The sequence below is a fragment of the Arvicanthis niloticus genome, chromosome 22 (assembly GCF_011762505.2).
Source record: "Arvicanthis niloticus isolate mArvNil1 chromosome 22, mArvNil1.pat.X, whole genome shotgun sequence".
Taxonomy (NCBI): domain Eukaryota; kingdom Metazoa; phylum Chordata; class Mammalia; order Rodentia; family Muridae; genus Arvicanthis; species Arvicanthis niloticus.
In genome coordinates this window covers 37154162-37173780 of record NC_133429.1, presented here as the reverse complement: position 1 = coordinate 37173780, position 19619 = coordinate 37154162, and the positions used below count along the sequence as shown (strand labels likewise).

General features: G+C 43.5%; 1 protein-coding gene across 4 annotated transcripts; it reads left to right on the top strand.

Annotated features, from left to right (window-relative positions):
• Window positions 1-314: 314 nt before the first annotated feature.
• Tmem19 (transmembrane protein 19) lies at window positions 315-19405 on the top strand. Of its 4 annotated transcripts, XM_076920250.1 has the most exons (8): window positions 346-407; window positions 618-795; window positions 888-1038; window positions 3085-3198; window positions 13366-13503; window positions 14078-14332; window positions 17503-17712; window positions 19071-19405. In XM_076920250.1, exons 3-8 carry the CDS (start codon window positions 909-911, stop codon window positions 19232-19234), a joined length of 1011 nt encoding a protein of 336 aa, XP_076776365.1. In that variant the 5' UTR covers window positions 346-407; window positions 618-795; window positions 888-908; the 3' UTR covers window positions 19235-19405. The 4 variants fall into 4 exon arrangements, with proteins under 4 accessions (XP_076776364.1, XP_076776365.1, XP_076776363.1 ...); XM_076920249.1 differs by lacking the exon at window positions 618-795 and having other exon boundaries at window positions 315-407; XM_076920248.1 differs by lacking the exon at window positions 346-407 and having other exon boundaries at window positions 726-1038.
• The last annotated feature ends 214 nt before the right edge of the window (window positions 19406-19619 follow it).

The window sequence follows — 19619 nt, the reverse complement described above, 5'->3', positions numbered from 1 at the left end:
CTTTCTAAGTAATTCTGCTTCTACACGATAAACTCCTATGTCCTCCACAAGACACCCCATCGCCTGGTACGAACTCTTCATCAATTACAACCAATTACTGATTCTAAATTCACTCGCAGTTCATCAATGGCAGGTTTCAGTGCCCCACACCACCGTTGCTGGTGACATTTTTTTTTTCCGAGTCTAGGATGACCACAAATCCCAAGACCTAAGTTGTCCTAACGCTTATTTCGGAGGTGCTTTACAAACACCGCTCAAACCTGCCCAAGACACTATCCGAACTCAAGCCCGACTTCCGCCTCGAAGGGTCACGTGAGCGGAGCAGGACTGCTGCGCATGCGTACACGGAGGGACTCGCGGAGACGGTGGGACCTTAAAGGCTCTCGCCCGCGCTGCTCCGGGCCTAGGTTCGCTCGCCCGGGCAGCAGCGTACTGCAGAAGCGGATCTGGGGCAGACGGCGTGCAGGGGCCGAGGAGGCGGGGCGCGGCTCGCGGGGGGGCGGGGCGCGGCGTGCGGGGGCGGAGCTCTAGGTGCCAGGGCGGGGAGAGGGCGGGGCTCTGCGGCGCTGGCCGCCTATTGGCCACCGGTCGTTTGCGCTTTTTCCGGGTCCCTGTAGGTGGGGAGCTGCAAGCGGCGGTGCTGGCTTGGCGTGTCCACCGTGCGTCCGCTGTGCGCCTTCATTTTCCAAGCGGGGGGCGTTAACTTCCCTGGGTCGAGCCGGAGCGTTGCGCTTGCAGCAGTGACTAGAAGTTTTGGATTTACGATTCTATTTTGTCGTTCCGTTGGTGGAAGATGTTGGTATTTTTCTGTGCCTCTAAAGGAGTATTGTTGCAAGAAACTTGAATGACTTGGTTCATCTGAAATGCTATCTGTTCCCTCCACTCAGGTGCTCCTAGGTCTGTTTTCCATGACAGATCTTGACGACAATACGTGCAAAAAGTATATAAAGATGATTACCAATATAGTAATATTGAGCCTGATCATTTGCATTTCCCTAGCGTTCTGGATTATGTCAATGACTGCTAGTACCTATTATGGTAAGTAAAAATGTCTTAAGTTTTGCTAGAAGTTAATGGGTGGAATTTTTAAGTACGACTTCAAAACCCCCAAAATACGTAAAATGGGTTAAAAGGCAGAAAAGGTACTTTTGTGAAACAATTTGGGTGTTTTTTTTTTTTATCATCTTAAGATTAATAATGGTTTAGAGATTTTATAATCCTGTAAAAATAACAAAGGCGGTGCAATCTTTACATGTTCACTACTACAGCCTGAATCTAATTTATCTAATTTACTACTGTGACAAGATAAACGATGTCTAGAGAACTTTACAGCATTCATGATGTTTCTTGTGCTGATATTTAACTATACCTATCACAAAATGCATGTATCAAATAATTACTTCTGTTTACCTTAGTGGGAAAAAAAAGGCAGAAAAGGTACTTTTGTAAAACAATTTGGGTGATTTTTTTTTATCATCTTAAGATTAATAATGGTTTAGAGATTTTATAATCCTGTAAAGATAACAAAGGCGGTGCAGTCTTTACATTTGGAAGTTGAAGAATTTGTCACTTCAAAAGAATAGACGTTTAGAGCTGGCACTATTACCGTGCTTGTCCGGTTTGATCTTCAATGTACTTTGCAGCCACTTGGCAGAATGGAGGTACTTTGTTTTTGCTTTGGCTTCTTGGTATGTTTTTGCTCTTATGAAGCTGAAGCTTGCTATCTTAGCTCCCACTACTGTCGAGCTCTTCCTGCTCCATGTCTCAGCCTCCAGAGTGCTGGAATTACAACGGCAAACCTTTGTATATGACTTTACGTGATATTTCAACATAAGAAAAGCCTTCGCAGATTTTTCTTCCTTAGCACATATTCATTGTACAAGATAATGGATTTCATTGTGGCATTAATATATTTGGATTACATACATATGGCTTTTAAGGATTGTTTTGGATTTGGCTTTAACAGTGGGGGAGGGGCTTAAATCCAAGGTTTTGCATATACTGTGCACATGTGCATGTGATCAGGCACTGCTCCATATCCAACTCTTGTTTCTTGCTGTTGTTACTTGGAGTTTTGTTTTGTTTTGAGAGAAGGCCCCAGCTTGTAGCCCTGGCTGATCTCAAACCCAAATCCTCTGGTCTCAGGCTCCTGTGTTTGAATCCCCGGGACCCACATGAGGCTGGGCACAGTAGAAAAAATCTATAATTCCAGTGTTCCTGGGAGACAAGACACATAGGAGAATCCCCAGGAACTCTTGGGCCAGCTCAAAGTTATCCTGACTTCTGCATACACGTTGTCTACACACACACACACACACAAATACATACCCATTCAGGCACACACATCACACACCAACACACACTTTTTTTGTTGTTGTTTTGTTTTTGTTTTTGTTTTTCTGAGGCAGGCTCTCGCTATGTAGACCAGGATGGCCTAGAACTTAAAAAGATCTGCTAACTCCGCCTCCCAAATGCTGGGATTAAAAGTGTGCACTACAACATATTCTCTCTCTCTCTCTCTCTCTCTCTCTCTCTCTCTCTCTTTCTTACATACACACACAGATTTTGTTTTTAAGTTTTGAAGCTGGCTTAGAACTTACCTATACAAACAAGAGCATTCTTACATAAGTAAGTGGAACAAACTAGGATTTCGAAGCTCAACTATCCACTAGGACCAAATACCTAATGCAAATGAAGGAGCTATAGCTTCACTTTACAAAATAGGGGACTTTTTTCCATCTTTTGTGGCTCAGTTGGCCCTCTTGGCTCTTCATATTGTATGAAAGGAATTTTAAGAATATTTAATAAACGGAGTTGTGGTGGTGGCGCATGCTTTTGATCCCAGCACTCTGACGGTAGAGGCAGGTAGATCTAAATTCAAGGTCAGCCTGGTTTACAGAACAAGTTCCAAGACAGCCAGGGCTGCACAGACAAATCCGATAGATAGATAGATAGATAGATAGATAGATAGATAGATAGATAGATCGGAAACCTTTTTAGAAGACCAAGCCTTCACACTGTTCTCTGTGTTTGCACCTCTCCAGGTCACTTACAGCCTGTTTCTCTACCTTTATAACTTCCCAGGTAACTTGCGGCCTGTTTCTCCATGGCGCTGGCTGTTCTCCGTTGTCATTCCTGTTGTGATCGCCTGTAATGGCTTTAAAAAGAAAAGTCTAGATCACAGTGGAGCTTTAGGAGGTATGTTTTCATTTTGAGTGTTTAAAATAATTAGAAGTGGGTTTTTTTTTTAATTTAATTGTATGTTTTCTGAATTCTGAGTATAACTGAATTTGTTTATTTATTTAAAAAAAAAAAAAACTTTAAGACAGCATCTCACTGTATATAGTCCTGGCTCGCTTGGAACTCACTATGTACACAAGGCTGGCCTTCATTCAGCTCATAGAGATCTGCCTGCCTTTGCCTCCCTAGTACTGGGATTAAAGAAACGTGCTACCAGGGCTATCAGTGACTGAATTTCAATGTTATGCAACTCAGTGTTTCAGCGTATCATTCTGTAGAACTGCAGGAGCAAATGCCTTTAGAGTAACATATACATTGGACTTTGTAATTGATGTGATTAGGTTAACAGAATTGCTTTCTGCCTTCTGTGGACCTTGACCTTGGCTCTTCTGTTCTTAGACTGGCCTCCTGCTGGCAGAATTACTGGAACATCCTTTTTTTTTTTTTTTTTTTTTGGTTTTTTTTTTCGAGACAGGGTTTCTCTGTATAGCCTTGGCTATCCTGGAACTCACTCGGTAGACCAGGCTGGCCTCGAACTCAGAAATCCGCCTGCCTCTGCCTCCCAAGTGCTGGGATTAAAGGTGTACGCCACCACTGCCCGGCTTGGAACATCCTTTTTAAGGTGAGAAATGGAAGAGTAAGAAAAATAGTTCTTGGAAATTGCTACCAGTGATCTCAAACTGCTCAGTCCCAACCAGTTCTGGGTTACTTTTTAGGACTGAACTGGGCACAGGCTTTATGCCATTATTCTATTTATATGGAAGTCAGTGTTGGTAAAGTTTTGTAAACTAGAGTAGACCTGCACATGGGTAGGATATCATGACTGGAAAAAAAAAAAAAAAAAAAAAAAAAAAAAAAAAAAAAAAGCAAGCAGGCAAAAGCAGGCAAGGTGAATTTGAATAAAAACTGTGCCTTCTCCCTGTTTCTCCTGAGGTTTTTCAGTGTGTAACCTGGAGGATTTATCAGAAAACAAACGAAACTTAAGCATCAGGCAAACTCACTGGTAAACCACCTTCCTGGGGCCACGGGAAGAAGCTGAGCATGTGCTGCCGTGGTCCTATAGTTTTGTAAAAATAAGATTTTTTTTTGTCCTCACCCCCTTCACCCTGCCCCTGGCTGACCATGAACTTCTGGCAAAGCCGTAGCTTCCCTAGTACTGGGATTACAGGCTTGGCTACCACAGAAGATACTTTTGGACTACTTTAAGATCTATTTTTATTATTTTATAATTAGATATATAGGGGTGTGCGTGTGTGTGTTCCTCTGCCAGTATGTGCAGGTGCCATCTGAGCCCAGGGATATAGAGGCACTGGATCCCCTGGATCCAGAGTTGTTGCTGGCTGAGAGTTGCCAGATGTGGGTTCAAGGGACTGAACGCTGGCCCTCCAAAAGAGCAGCTCCTTACTTCTGAACCATCTCTCCGGCCCCCAGAAATTTTTTTTTATTTGAGACTGTGCCTCGTGTAGCTCAAGCTTGGCTTAATAAACTCAACATAGGTGAGGATAAGCTTGAACTTGAGTCCTTCCTGCATCCGCCTCACGTGCGCTGGGATACAAAGTGTACCCTTCACAACCCGCTTATGGGATGCTGGCACTCTGGGATACAAAGTGTACCCTTCACAACCCGCTTATGGGATGCTGGCACTAAAACCCAGGACTCTGCCCACTCTAGGCAAACACTCGGCCAACTGAGCTATGCCCCCAGCCCCAGATTCTTTCTGGTTTAACCCCTGTTTAATACTCTAGAGACTGAAGCAGATGGATCTCTTATGAGTGTTTCAAGCCAGCTGGTCTACGTAGCAATCCAAGCCAGCTACATAATGGGACGCGTCTCAAAGAAGAAGAAAAAAAAAGGTCCTACAAGTTTAGCTATCCCTGTGGAACCCAGTGAAAACTAAATAAAATGGTAACCTGAGAGGTCTTTGCTCACTAGACAAAGCCAGTGTTTATTGTATGTTATCAATTATTATTGAGTAGAGTTCCTCGGCATTGCGCTTCTCTTCATAATTGAGAAATATTATCTTCACAGTATTGACTGCTTTCCTTCTGCGGTAGTTGAGAATGAAAGTTAACTAGATGTGGTGATAAGTGTTTTTATAATTATGCAATCAGTATTTGGAATAACTATGTGCTATTTGTTTAACAAAGGCAGTGTTGCCCTCACTATGTGTCGGGCATTTAGCACTTTGGAAGTATTAACTCTTTTTTTCTTAAGATTTATTTATTTATTTTATGTATTCACCATTGCTCTCTCTGGACACACCAGAAGAGGGCATCAGACCCCATTACAGATGGTTGTGAGCCACCATGTGGTTGCTGGGAATTGAAATCAGGACCTCTGGAAGAGCAGTCAGTGCTCTTAACCACTGAGCCATCTCTCCAGCCCGGAAGTATTAACTCTTAAAAAATAATTTGAACAAGCAGTGCTTGACTATAATACCAGTTACGTTTTGCCTTGGTGTTTAATAGTCTTGACTTACAGCGAAAAGGGTCAGTGCTGTGAAATTATTTTTCCCATTCATTCATTCATTCATTGGTGGAGGGCACAGTGAGCACACACATGTGGAGTTCAGAGGACGGTCTTTCAGAGTCAGTTGTCTTCCCACCAGTTCTCCTGGGGTCAAGCTCAGGGCCTCAAGTGCCTGCACCAAGTGAACCACCTCACCAGCCCTCAAGACCTGTAAAAGGACTTGATCTGCTTCCAGCAGAAGCCTTGCTGGGTCTAACTAGTCTTCCTCAGGGCCCCCTCTGAGAGTCCCCCCATCTGGTCTCACGTACCCCACTGCTGCACATCAAGGGGCACTCACCTCACTGTGTAACTCTGAGAAGAAGAGGCAGCCCCCAAGGCACAGCCTGTGGAGATTACTCCCTCCTGCTTGCCGTGAGGGGAGTTTGAGGTTCTGCACACCTGTAGGAGGAGCTATGGTGGGAGGAGTAAGGAGAGGAAGAGGAGGAGTAAGGGAGGAGAAGGAAGAGGAGGAGCTAAGGGAGAGACAGAGATGAGAGAGATGTAGGAGGATGAAGAGCCATGCAGGTATGGAGAGCAGTCACAGGTAACAACTTTTATTTAGGTTAGCTAATTGGGAAACAACTATCTTTGTATGGACATATTGTTATTGAGCATTACCAAACATATAAAGCCTTTGATTAATATTTAAGCATTAGAGTCTCATTTCTTACTGGGCCTGCATGGATGGCGGGATGGTCTAGGTAATGCCCAGCCTTGCAGAGACGGCATAGAAGATTGGCAGAGCCATCTCCCACGCTGGCGACTCATGGGTGGCAGGGCTGGTGTTTCTGGCTGGCCATTTCTAGCTGCGGCTTGCATGTGGTTTCTGGCCACAGAACCTGGCATCTGAGCTAGGCAGAGCTGCCACAGCTTAGACAGTAGGCTTGACCGGAGGCCGTTTTTAAATAATTACTACAACACTCACCTAGGAGTTATAATGAATCACTGACCAACTGGCACCATTTGAAATGATTTATCAGAAACATCTAACATGTGGCACGTGGATTTCTTCTTCATGCCAGCACATTTTTAGAAAGATCCCAAAGGGACTGGTGAGATGGCTCAGTGGTTAAGAGCACTGACTGATCTTATAGAGATCCTGAGTTCAATTCCCAGCAACCACATGGTGGCTCACAACCATATGTAACAGGATCTTATGCCCTCTTTTGCTGTGTCTGAAGACAGCTACAGTGTACTCATATATATGAAATAAATAAAATAAATCTAAAAAATGGAAAAAGAAGGAAAGAAGGAAGGAAGGAAGAAAGAAAGAAAGATAGATAGATAGATAGATAGATAGATAGATAGATAGATAGATCCCAAAGTGTTATCCACCAAGGAAAGAGAAAAAGAGGCAGGAGTCCCTGGAGATTCGGAGAAAGCAAAGAAAAAGAACTTCAAAACCAAAGGGAAAAATGACAAAGATGGAAACAAAGACCCCAGTGCTGCCCACCCAGGGCATCAAATGGCCAAATCAGTACCTGGAACTAGGGGGAAAAAACAAAAAACAAAGAAAAACAGCAATGCCAGGTAATTGAGGAGCTCAAAAAATACCAGAAGAGTTCTATGATTGGAGGGATCTGTGCATAAGCCCCCACCAGCAGTCTGAGTTGACTCACCCAACAGACCTTCGTTTGTACAGTAACTAACTGTAGTAACAGAGCTAGGCTGTTTGCTCAGACTTGTGATGTTGGCTCTCACTGCTTGCTGGTGATCGCCAAATGCCTTGAGCGTTGAAGGGAAAGGCTTCCGGACAAAAGCGTTAACATCTCTACTCCAGCTGCAGCAGGAGAAGGTTCCCCAGAGAAAGTGTAACAACAGTTCTGCTTCAGGAAGGGAAGGTTTCCCCAAAGTGTTACATCTCTGCTCCTGCAGTGGGAGGTTTTCCCTAGTGAAAGCTCTGCTGCAGCGAAAGTGGGCTCTGAGAGGTATCCTGGCCTTTGAGAACCAAGGAAAACCACAGAGTCACGCCTCACACAGAGATTTGTTGGAAGGGAGTGGCTGCCTCTGCTTGGGTGAGGGAACTGAGCAGAAGGCTTTTATAGGATTTCCTGGGGATGGGAGGAGAGCTTTCCGGGGGGAGATTTTCAGGATAAGGATTGGTAGGATCTCAGTTCCTGAGCTTGAGTGAGCTTGGGGATTGTTTAGTTTTCCTGTCCAGGGAATGGGTTTTCTTTGCCATTTTGTCCTAAAGACTTGAGGTATCAACGTTAGAAAAGAGTAACATTTCTTCCCTACCATAGAAAACAACTTGGAGACTGTGCAGATGTTTCCCATGGGTAGCATTGCTAGGCTAAGATTACTATGTTAATACCCTTTCTGGAGCAGAGACGGATCCTTTAACTGGGACAGAGTGAAGCCCACAGATATGAGATCCAACAGTCCCAAGAGCCAGACTGACCAGATGTTTCTCCTATAGAGGTGATAATTCAGAATGATCATTATGGGGTCTCTAGCTAGCCTTCCATTTACATCTGATGGGAGTCCCATCTTGGTTTCTCTCCATTTACTCCTCAACATGAACACAATTAAATCAACAAATCCCATTTGGTATTTTCTCCAAAACAAAAGGGCTAGGTAAGCTGAGTCTGTGGGACACAGTTAGCATTTCTTCCTTTGGATTTTGGACTTGGACCAGTCTGATAGAATTTAATATGGCCACTCCTCATCTCGTGAAGGTTCTAGAGGGTGTGTCTGGTCTTAGTTTCTCTTGTGGTTCAAATACTGGCAAGCAATCTTCTAAAAAAGGTCTTAGAAACCTTAGAATTGCCAGGCGGTGGTGGCACACACTTTTAATCCCAGTACTTGGGAGGCAGAGGCAGGCGGATTTCTGAGTTCGATGCCAGCCTGGTCTACAGAGTGACTTCCAGGGCTACACAGAGAAACCCTGTCTCAAAAAAAAGAAAAAGAAAAAGAAAAGAAACCTTAGAATTAAGGAAGTTGGATCTAGAGGAGACAAATTGGATTTTGGGGGGTGGAGTGGGGGTGGTTTTTCAAGATAGGGTTTCTTTGTATAGTTCTGGCTGACCTGGAACTCATTCTGTAGACCAGGCTAGCCTTGAACTCACAGAGAAGTGCCTCTGCCTCCCAAGGGTTGGGATCAAAGGCCACACTGCCTGGCTGAAATCAGTTACCTTAAGGACTTACAAAAATTGGTCTAGACAGACAACCAGCCGCCTGTTTCCCCGCCAAGCACTGGCCTTATGATTCTCACACACTTGGCCTTGAAGAGGACTTGGTTTCTCATTTTTCTAAAGACACCAGAACTGTACTTGAATCACAACCCCAGCCCGGACAGACTTCCCTTTGAACTGGCTCTCAGCACAAAGCTGTCAGTCACGAGTATGGTATTGCTCACTCTGTCACCGTGCATCGTAAACTGTTGGCAGGGGCCTTCCTTCTTTATTCGGGTCTTAAATATGCAGAGTCCATATGCCATGACTGATTCAAACTGCTAGTCCCATACACTGTTCAGAAATAGATTGCCATTAGTGTTTCATATCTGTATTATGTAGATATTGATATAAAGCAGATTTATAAAGACTGCATTATCTGCTAATGAAGAATCATAGTCATTTTTTTTATTTTATTGAAAATAGATTTTTCTTCTTCCGTACATATCTTGATTATGGTTTCCCTTCCCTCTGCTCCTTCCACTTCCCCATTTCCTCCTTTCCCCTCCTGTACGGATCCACCCCCTTTCTGTGTCTCATTAGAAAAAAAAAACTGGCTTCTAAGATTCAAGTATAATCTTAAAATCATTAAGTTTATTATTTTAATTTATTAAGATTTTAATATTTAATATAACAAATATTTTAATTCTGTAAAAATAAGTTTTTATATTTAAGTTTTCTTTCCTAAATTAATGTATTTTTTCTGTTAAATAATATGTCAGTTTATTTAAAACATTGCCAATAAACTATGAAGTTATTATGAAGGGACAAAGTAGGATAATTAGATATATATTTCTCTTAGAAAAATGTAGCCAAAAATTTTGTTGTCAGGTATAACATAAGCCCTGAAGGCAGAAATTTTATTTTGAAATTTAAATTTTAGATATTGTTTTTACTCAGAGTAAATATGCATTTTTTTTTTGTTTTGATTTACTCTGTTTTAATCAGTCAAATGCAGAGTTTATAGCCTCCGATCTGCATCAGCTAGTTTAACTAGTAAAAGATAACTTGGTTCTGAAAATACATCCAGAAATTTAAAAGCCCACTAATTTTATTTCTGTGAACTATGAAGCAAAATAGCTGACATGAATCTTTGGATTTGGGGGTGTTAAAAAACTTTACTAGAATATGTTTTCTTAACTTTGGAGGCCAGAAACATGGTAAAAAGTTTTTGTTGTTGTTTTTGTTTGTTTGTTTTTGAAAGCTGCAGATCCATAAAAATTTTACAGAAAAATCTGGCAAAAATTTACACATGAAGACACATACACACACATAAACGCTATGTGTGTTCATTGTATCATAAACTACAGTAGGTAACTTTAATGATGTCTCCCTATTTTTGTACAATGAGATGAATGTCTTTCCCTGAAGACTCCAGTATATGTCTCAAGGTTATTTAACAGTATATACCGTTTCATATTCTGACCTGCCTTGTGCTGCTGCTGTCTCTTCTGGAGAATCTGTGCCTTCACACTGGACCGTATTGATGAACTAAATGTACTTTCCACATATGTGGGGCACTGGGCTGGAACGATTCAGTTTAGTACCTGTGCCTTTGATCTCATCCTTTGCTGGTAGATGGTAGTGCAGTTATGGAAAAGTGACCCATTTTATAGACACCATTGGGAGTTCCATGCACATTATGTAGAATGTTGTCTGTAATATTGAATCTCAATCAGGGCTTCTACCTGTTCTTAGATCACTCAGTTCCCTGGGATAAGAGACACATGGCTTTTATTATTATAATAAGCTTTAATCAGCAGTAGAGCTGGGATGACAGGCATGCATGACCATTCTCAGTTTTCTACTGGAGATTGAACCCAAGACATTGTGCATGCTGGGCAAGCACTCTACCACATGAATGAAGGGTGTCTTTGGCCCATTCACTTACTTTCTTTTCAGTAGTAACTGATAGTTCTAAAGTCAGGCTACAAAAGTACGTCCACTTCTGTAGAACATTCTGGTACCGTTGACATGCTCCTTGGTCTTCTTGGGATAAACTTAGTAGATAATACATGCCTTGAGAGCTAACAGTTGCTATCCATGTTTCTTTGGGTAATGACTGGCACAAAGTAGGTGCTCAGGGAGTAAGTGTCCATTGATTTAAAAGTCTTGGCTCTTTTCCTAATCTTCTTCACCCCATGAGATGTTTCAGTTTAGCCGGGTGGTGGTGGCCCACGCCTTTAACCCCAGCACTTGGGAGGCAGAGGCAGGTGGATTTCTGAGTTGGAGGCCAGCCTGGTCTACAGAGTGAGTTCCAGGACAGCCAGGGCTACACAGAGAAACCCTGTCTCGAACCCCGCCCCCCCAAAAAAAAAGAAGAAGAAGAAGAAGGAGAAGAAGAAGAAAAGAGATGTTTCAGTTTGGAGCTTTTCTCCTTTAAGGATTAAAATGTGTAACACCGATGGGAAGTGTGTTATAATAGTTGGAAATACTTTTCTGTCATCTGTCATTCACTTAACCTTTCCATGTTACAATTTTCCTGTCTGTCAATGGAAAGGAATAATGGTTATATCTAGCACTGAGTTACAAGGAGTTCACCGCGTAGAATGCTTCTCATGCTGCCTGGCACATTTTCATTCAGGCTGAGCGTATCATACTTCTAGTACGCCTGTGATTAAAAGGGAAGCATTACAGAAGATACTGAGATATTTAGAGCCCTTCTGACCCAGAAGTACTTTAGTGTGTGGAGATGACAGAACATAAGATATACACTGAAAAAGAAGCCTCAGGGTGGTGTGGGGGAAGTAGGGATGGATAGGACTCTCAACCGGGGACTTACTCCAAGGGCGTGGTGCCCAGTCATTGCTAGCATAGTTGTGTTCTGTCTAGCTATAGAGAGTTTATTTGGCCTTTGACTTGGTGAGTTTCAATTTCATTTTCTAGATAATTAGACTTAATGATTAACCATTTGTCCCTCCACTTTCAGTAACTGAGCAGTGAAAGGGACCATGAGTGGCAGGCAGTGTTGTAGGCACTCAGGACACTGTGACATTGGGAACAGTAAACACAGCAGATTCAAATGCTGTTCTAGAACTTCCACTTCTCCTCATGGAAGACAGATAACAAAGTCAAACATGATCCTGTCAGAGCCCTGCCTCTCTGGAGATGCTGTGAGCAGAAGAAAAGGTCACAGGCAAGGGCAGGTGTCTGTCTCTGTGCTGAGCTCTGACTTGTCTTCCTGAGGGAGAAGCCTCCATTTTGGGCTGATTAGGGCTGAGAAAAGAAGCTGAATGCTGTCTGTCATCATAGAGATTAATTACCATTTATTAATCAGCTAACATGCAGAAATACCGGGCGGATGGGAATACATGTCATCTGTTCAGGCATGCCAATTCCTGTAGTTACTGAATGTGAGAAGTCTGAGAAACATTAACATAAGTCTACAGGTCAGGGGTTCCCTCCCTTGGGCAGGGCTCAGCAAGTGTGACACCCTCCCTAGCACAGTAAAAATACTAATATCTCAATCAGCAGTGAGGAGAGGGTGGCCATCAGATACTTTCAGATGTGACAACTCTGAGGAACCTGGTCACCCATATGGCATATGGGCCCATAGGAATATGTAACTCCAGACAGATCATCCTGATACATCAAGCTCCTCAAGGTGAGGGGGCATCTTGAATGGTTTGATTGCTTGCTTGAATGGTTTACATGAGGCCCTGTGTTACACAGACTGGTATCAGACTCCTGACATCCTCCTTCCCCAGTCTTCTGGATAGCTAGGACTATGGGCACATGCTAAATCATCATGCCCTTTTAAAAAGTGGAGTGACTGTAATCAATAGTGACAATGTTATGTTCCTTCAGCTTAATTTAGGAATTGATTTCAGTGCTCTGAGAGTGCATCTGTCCTTTGTTTTTATTAACCCTTTCAGCGCCATGTGTAAGCTCCCTGCATCCGATGAAGGTGCGGGTTTTATATGCTTCCTTGAAACAGGTCACCCTTTGAAAAGTGCAGGGCTGCCCCAAACCGGAGAACAGTATAAACATCTAAAAGTCAACAGTCTCTCAAGTTCTTGAGAGGCTTGGAAAGCTCTTCTTTTGAATTTTCATCTTGAAAGAGAATCCCAAGAGATAAGGGAAGAAACGCAAAAGATGTAAACCTGTAAAACTGTAATCTCTGCCCCCCCCCAGAAAGAGCTACTGACATATGGCAAAAGAAAAATCTGCAGATTGGCCTACTGTTCTGATTGTGTATTATGTTCATGACCTAATAATTCATTCATTCTCTTCAAGTTGAGTATAAAAAAGGTTGCCTTAAATGATCTTATCTCATTATTTGAAAGGAGATCGAGACATGTTTGAAAATTATCAGTTAAAATGGCCTTTGGTTTACTGCTGGGGGCGCGGCCCAGAGTTGGAACGGTGAGCACGTGTTAGAAATGTCCGTCAGATGGTAACGCTGGACTAAGTCTAATCCCGTGTTTATGTTTGTCTCTTCCAGGGCTGGTGGTCGGATTCATCTTAACCATTGCAAATTTCAGCTTTTTTACCTCTTTGCTGATGTTTTTCCTCTCATCTTCAAAACTCACGAAATGGAGAGGAGCAGTGAAGAAGCGTCTGGACTCGGAGTATAAGGAAGGTAAAGTTGATTACCTCTGACGTCACTGGAGACCAAGGGACTGTTTCATCCTAACCCAAGCTTTGGTCGGAACATGGCAGGCTATAAGAACAGATGAGTTTTATTTAAGAATTACTTCTGGGGCGGGCGGGGGTAGGGGGGAGCCGGAGAGATGGCTCAGTGGTTAAGAGCACCGGCTGCTCTTCCAGAGGCTCTGAGTTCAATTCCCAGCAACCACATGGTGGCTCACAACCATCTGTAATAGGATCGGATGCCCTCTTCTGGTGTGTGTGTGTCTGAAGACAGCTACAATATATCATGTACATGAAAAAAAAAAAAAAAGACTGTTTAAAAAAAAAGAATTACTTCTGGAACCTAATGGAATTCATTATTACTTTTATCCCAATAACAAATAATTGCAGAGTTTTAGTGCAAGTCTACTGTTAATTATTCTGGGCTTATTAATATCAGTATATAATGTGGACAAAGATGCCTTACTACTTTTTTTTTAAGCTACTGGTCTTTTGTGAAACTTAAAAAATATATGTTCCTGTAGCTGAGTGGGTTTTTTTCCCCTTTCTGTTTCCCATTGCAGGAGGACAAAGGAATTGGGTCCAGGTGTTCTGTAATGGAGCGGTGCCCACAGAGCTGGCCCTGCTCTACATGATCGAGAACGGCCCCGGGGAAATACCTATAGATTTCTCCAAGCAGCATACTGCTTCCTGGATGTGTTTGTCTCTCCTGGCTGCACTGGCCTGCTCTGCTGGAGACACCTGGGCTTCAGAAGTTGGCCCAGTTGTGAGCAAAAGCTCACCTCGACTAATAACAACCTGGGAGAAAGTTCCAGTCGGTGAGTGAGTGTTTGTGTGTGTGTGTGCGCGCGCATGCTGCATTTACATACATTTTTAAACCCAATGTCAGCCTCTGGGCGCCATTTCTTAGGAAGCCATCCATTCTGTTTTTTGAGACAGTATCTCTCGTTGCTCCTTGGTCTAGAGCCCACCAAGTAGGTTTACCAGCTGGACAACAAGACAAAGGGACAAGCCTGTCTCACCAGTATTGGGATTAAAAGCAGGTGTGATCACACCCAGCTTTTTACCTGGGTTCTGGGAATTGAACCCAGGTCCTTATGCTTGCACAGCTGTTGCCTTCCTGATAGGGCCATCTCCCCAGCCCCAGCTGATGAGTATTGATTTGAGTTTGCTAATTACAAACTAGAAACAAAACCTCTTCAATTAATGTTTTCCTTAAGAGCCTTATAAAGTTTGTATTTGGTCTTTTAAATCGTAAAATTGCTATAGACTAATAAATTGATGATAATAAATAATATCTATAGAGAATATTAATGAGACTTAGATACATAATAAAGGAACATAGAGACTGACCCAGAGCAATGGGGGGAAAAAGGGATAATAAAGTATTGAGGACCAATTTTGTCCTTAACATAGTTTGCTCTCCAAATCTAAAGATTCAGTTGACATTGGATTAAACATATCTAAAGAAAACAGTTTTGGCCGGGCGGTGGTGGCGCGCGCCTTTAATCCCAGCACTTGGGAGGCAGAGGCAGGAGGATTTCTGAGTTTGAGGCCAGCCCGGTCTACAGAGTGAGTTCCAGGACAGCCAGAGCTACACAGAGAAACCCTGTCTCGAAAAACCAAAAAAAAAAAAAAAAAAAAAAAGAAAGAAAGAAAAAGAAAGAAAACAGTTTTAGGGGGCTTGAGAGATGGCCCAGCAGTTAAGAGTGCTTGTTCTTGCAGAAGACTTGGTTCAGTTCCCAACACCAATGTGATGGCTCACAACCATATGTACCTCCAATTCCAGGGGGACCTGAGCCCCACTTCTAACCTCACAGTGCCAGGTGCACACAGAGTGCACAGACACACATGCAAACGAAACATTCATAAACAAAAAATGAGTCTCAATGGAGGGTGCTGGGGAAATAGCTGAGCTGTTAAACATACCAGTTATTGTCCCAGAGGACCCAGGTTCGATTCCCAGCATCCACCTGCCAGCTCACAACCATCTGTAACTCCATTTCCAGGGGATCTGATGCCCTTTTCTGGCCCCTTGGTCTATCAAGCACAAGATGGTACACAGATGTGCATATAGGCAAAACACTCACACAGAAAATAAATCTTTAAAAAAGAGAACAATTTTGTCTCTACTGATAACTTAATGTCCTTTTTTTTCTGATGGTTGGTGGCTAAACAATATTGTATAGAAACTGTTTGCATTGTGTCCTGGCTGGTTCTGTGTGTCAACTTGACACAAGCTAGAGTCGTCCAAGAGGAAGGAGCCTCAGTTGAGGGAATGCCTCCTTGAGATTCAGTTGTAAGGCATTTTCTCAATTTGTAATCAATGGGGGAGGGGCCAATCCTTGTGGGTGGAGTCATCCCTGGGCTGGTGGTCCTGGGATCTATAAGAAGGCAGGCTGAGCAAGCCATAAGGAGCAAGCCAGTAAGCAACATGCCTCCATGACTTCTGTATAAGCTCCTGCCTCCAGAATCCTGCTCTGCTTGAGTTCCTGTCCTGACTTCCTTCAGTGGGGGTTATGATCTGGAAGTGTAAGCTAAATAAACCCTTTCCTCCCCAACTTTCTTTTTGGTCATGGTGTTTTGCAGCAATTGAAACCCTAACTAAGACACATTGTATTAGTAATTTTTCCCCCTGAACACAAGGTTTCTCTGTGTAACCTGGTAGACCAGGCTTGGCCTTGAGGTCAGAGATCCACCTGCCTTTACCTCCCGAGTACTGGTATAAAAGGTGTGTGCCACCATGCTCAGTGTAGTGATTATTATATCTAAAGTATGTGGAAAGAAGTCTGTTAACAGGTTATATGAATTCGAATTATCTTTTTATTTGACTCCTGTGATACCAGGGATCAAAATCCTGTACATGTTAGTGTCTTAGTTTCACTTTCTGTTGCTACAAAAAACTCCCTGACAAAGGAAACATAAAAGAGAAAGGGTTTGTTTGGCTCACAGTCCCACGTTACAGTCCATCAGTACAGGGAAGACAGGCAGCAAAGAACTTGAAGCAGGTGGTCCCATCACATGCGTAGTGTTGAACAGAGCCAGACATTAGCACGTGCTTTTGGTGTTCAGCTAGCTGGCTTTCTCTACTCTTCGACAGTCCAGGGTCCCAGCCCAGGGCATGGTGCAGGGTTTCCTGCCTCAGTTACTGTAACCCAGATAAGATAATCCCGACAGAGGTGCCCATGGGCCAGCCTGATCTAGATCTGTTTTATCCAGGCACCTCCCACGTGACTCTACATATTGTTGATAATTAAAATTAGCCATCACTCACTCCCAGCAAGTGCTACCTCCCAGCCTGGAGACCTCTTCCTAACGGTTACACCATGATCTCACTGTCATCTGGTACACTAGTTGGTCTCACAGAGGTTGAGGGTAGAATGGTGGTTACCTGAGGCTAGGGAGAGAAGAGAAAGAAGGATTGACAGTGGGGACTCTGCACAAGGGCGGGTTCTAGGAGTGTCATCTGGAGTAAGGTGACTACTTGGGATAACGCGCAGTTTTTTTAAGGTAGAAAATGGGATTTTTAATAAAGTCTCATGAAGAATGAGGAGACTTTGAGGAGGTAAGTGTGGGTCCTGTGATTTAAATATTAAGCAGTGTATGCATGTATTCAAGTACCAGTGTCCCGTGTGGGAAACTTTCATGAATCAGGTTTTTGATTCTTGTTTCTTAGCAGCAGGGGGTGGGGAGTGTGTGGTGTGTGGAGTAGGAGGTGCAGGGTGGGGGGGTGGGAGTTGAGCCCAGGATCTCATGCATACTACACACAATCTATATCTCCAGCCCAGCCTATGTATTAGTTGGTTTTTGGTTGGTTGGTTGGTTGATTTTTGGTTTGTTTGTTTTTTAAGAGAGAAGTGCTCTTTAATTTTATTTTAACTAGGCCTGTCCCAGTGTGGGTTCTGTTTTGTTCTGTTTGCTTTCCTTTCCATCCCTAATCTGCTGATTGACTACTAACCAGATGGTTTGACACCCCTTTCTCCCTCAGGAACCAACGGAGGAGTCACAGCTGTGGGACTTGCCTCCAGTCTCCTCGGCGGAACCTTCGTGGGCCTGGCATACTTCCTCACACAGTTGGTGTTTGTGAACGACCTGGACATTTCTGCTCCGCAGTGGCCCATCATAGCATTTGGAGGTCTGGCTGGGTTATTCGGATCAATCGTGGACTCGTTGTTAGGAGCGACAATGCAGTTCTCTGGTAAGACAGTGCCTTGCTGTAACTTCCACTTTCTTTTCAGAAATGGAAAAAAAAATATGAAAGACGTTTTTGAACATACCCATGAAACCAACCCCAAGGGCTGGAAGTGACTGGAAATCACCACCGTAATTTGGATCTTCTTATTCTTTGGTGGTAAACCAAGCCAGAGGGATTTCCAAGTCTTCAGAAGCAGGATTCATAGTGCAAGAAACAGGCTTTGATTTTAGGCTGTCACCTAACCGAGGAGAGCAGGCCACTTGGATCAGATCATTTCAGTGGACCTCCTTCCAATGGTTTTGCCAAGTGCGTTTGATAATTGTTATTCTAGTCTGACCACATGAATGGCCTTTTTTCCCACAGTGATTATCCCTACCATGACTTTCTGGGCTCACTTTGAGTTCTTGCTATGTTGCCCTGGCTGACCTTGAACTCCTGGGCTCAAGCTTTCTTCCTACCTCCACCTTCTTAGGCTGAGGCACTGCAGGTGCACCGCCCTTAGCTGCCACCAGTAAGTTTTTACTTATGACATGTGGGGGCTGGAGAGTTAGCTCAGGGTTAAGAATGTCTGCTGCTCTATCAGTCCTAATAGACCAAAGTCCACAGCCCAACACCCACACCAAGCTGTCCACAGCCCTAACTCCAGCTGCAAGGGGTCTGACTTCTTCTTGTTGCTTCTATGTGAACCAACACGTTTGTGCTCATGCAGACAGGCATATGCACAAATGTGTACACACACACACACAGACATACACACACAATCTTAAAAAGAAACGAAAAGAAAATATATGTGTAGGTTTTTAACGTACTTGTGTTTTATTCTGTTCTAGTTTTAAAATACCAGGGGTAGGTAGTTTATCAAGGGCAAATGTAAGATGAAGCCCTTAGTAGATGCAGGATCTATTGATGGCTTACTGTTGGCTTCTAAGCCAGCACATGTCCTCCTGTGGGCAGAGAGCCCAGCAGCCCTCTGAGGCCTCTTGTTAGAAGGTCATCAGTCCGATTCAGGAACAGCTCTCAGGCGCCATCACTTTTCCTAACCCCACCTCTCAATACTGAACACTGAGCCTTCCCTTACAGCACACGCATAAAAGGAACTCCAGAGATATGAGAGACCACTACTGACATGTTGTAAAGTCCACCTGTGTGTGTGTGTGTGTGTGTGTGTGTGTGTGTGTGTGTGTGTGTGGAGAGGAGGTGTTTTATAATAAAAATATTTAAATATAACACCATATCAACTCTCCCCCAAGTCTTTGTACAAGGCACTGAAAATCTCATAAAGACTGTCTCCTTTGAGAAAAGTGTGTTCTTCTTAACAGTTATGCGTATCTTCTACGTCATGTGCTTCTTCTCCGTTCCAGGTCTGGATGAGAGCACTGGCCTGGTGGTCAGTAGCCCAACCCAGGAGACCAAGCACATCGCAGGGAAGCCCATTCTGGACAACAACGCCGTGAATCTGTTCTCCTCGGTTTTGGTGGCCCTCCTTCTCCCAACAGCTGCTTCTGGGTTTTGGCCCAGAGAGTGAACTTTCTTTCCTTCCCAACCAGTTGTTACTGGTGAGACCAGCCAAACTTGCAATGTGAAGTTTTTTTTTGTTTTGTTTTGTTTTTGTTTTTGTTTTTGTTTTTTTCAGTGAATAATAAATTCAGGGACCTTGGGAATGCCGGTTCCTCCCATGTTCCGCTGTGGCATCGAACCATGGGCTCCTTTCAACTTCCTTAGCAGCTGACATCTTTCTGGTGGAAGGGGAAAGTGCATACATGTTGTCCACATCCATCCTCTGTGGGTAACAATTCAGGAACAACAGAGTTGCTCTTGCCCCCTGTGGCCAAACTGAAGCATCAAATGTTCTCTGTAAAATGTTACTGTTCAGCTTCTAAAAGCAGTGTGTTGACAATTTAAAATGATCC

What these genes read in the sequence shown, in the direction of transcription:
- Tmem19 (XM_076920248.1), top strand. Translation starts at nt 864, where the DNA reads ATGCTATCTGTTCCCTCCACTCAGGTGCTCCTAGGTCTGTTTTCCATG. An exon ending in GGACTCGGAGTATAAGGAAG is followed by an intron (nt 13,504 to 14,077) that starts GTAAAGTTGATT and finishes TTCCCATTGCAG; the next exon opens with GAGGACAAAGGAATTGGGTC. An exon ending in AGCGACAATGCAGTTCTCTG is followed by an intron (nt 17,713 to 19,070) that starts GTAAGACAGTGC and finishes TCTCCGTTCCAG; the next exon opens with GTCTGGATGAGAGCACTGGC.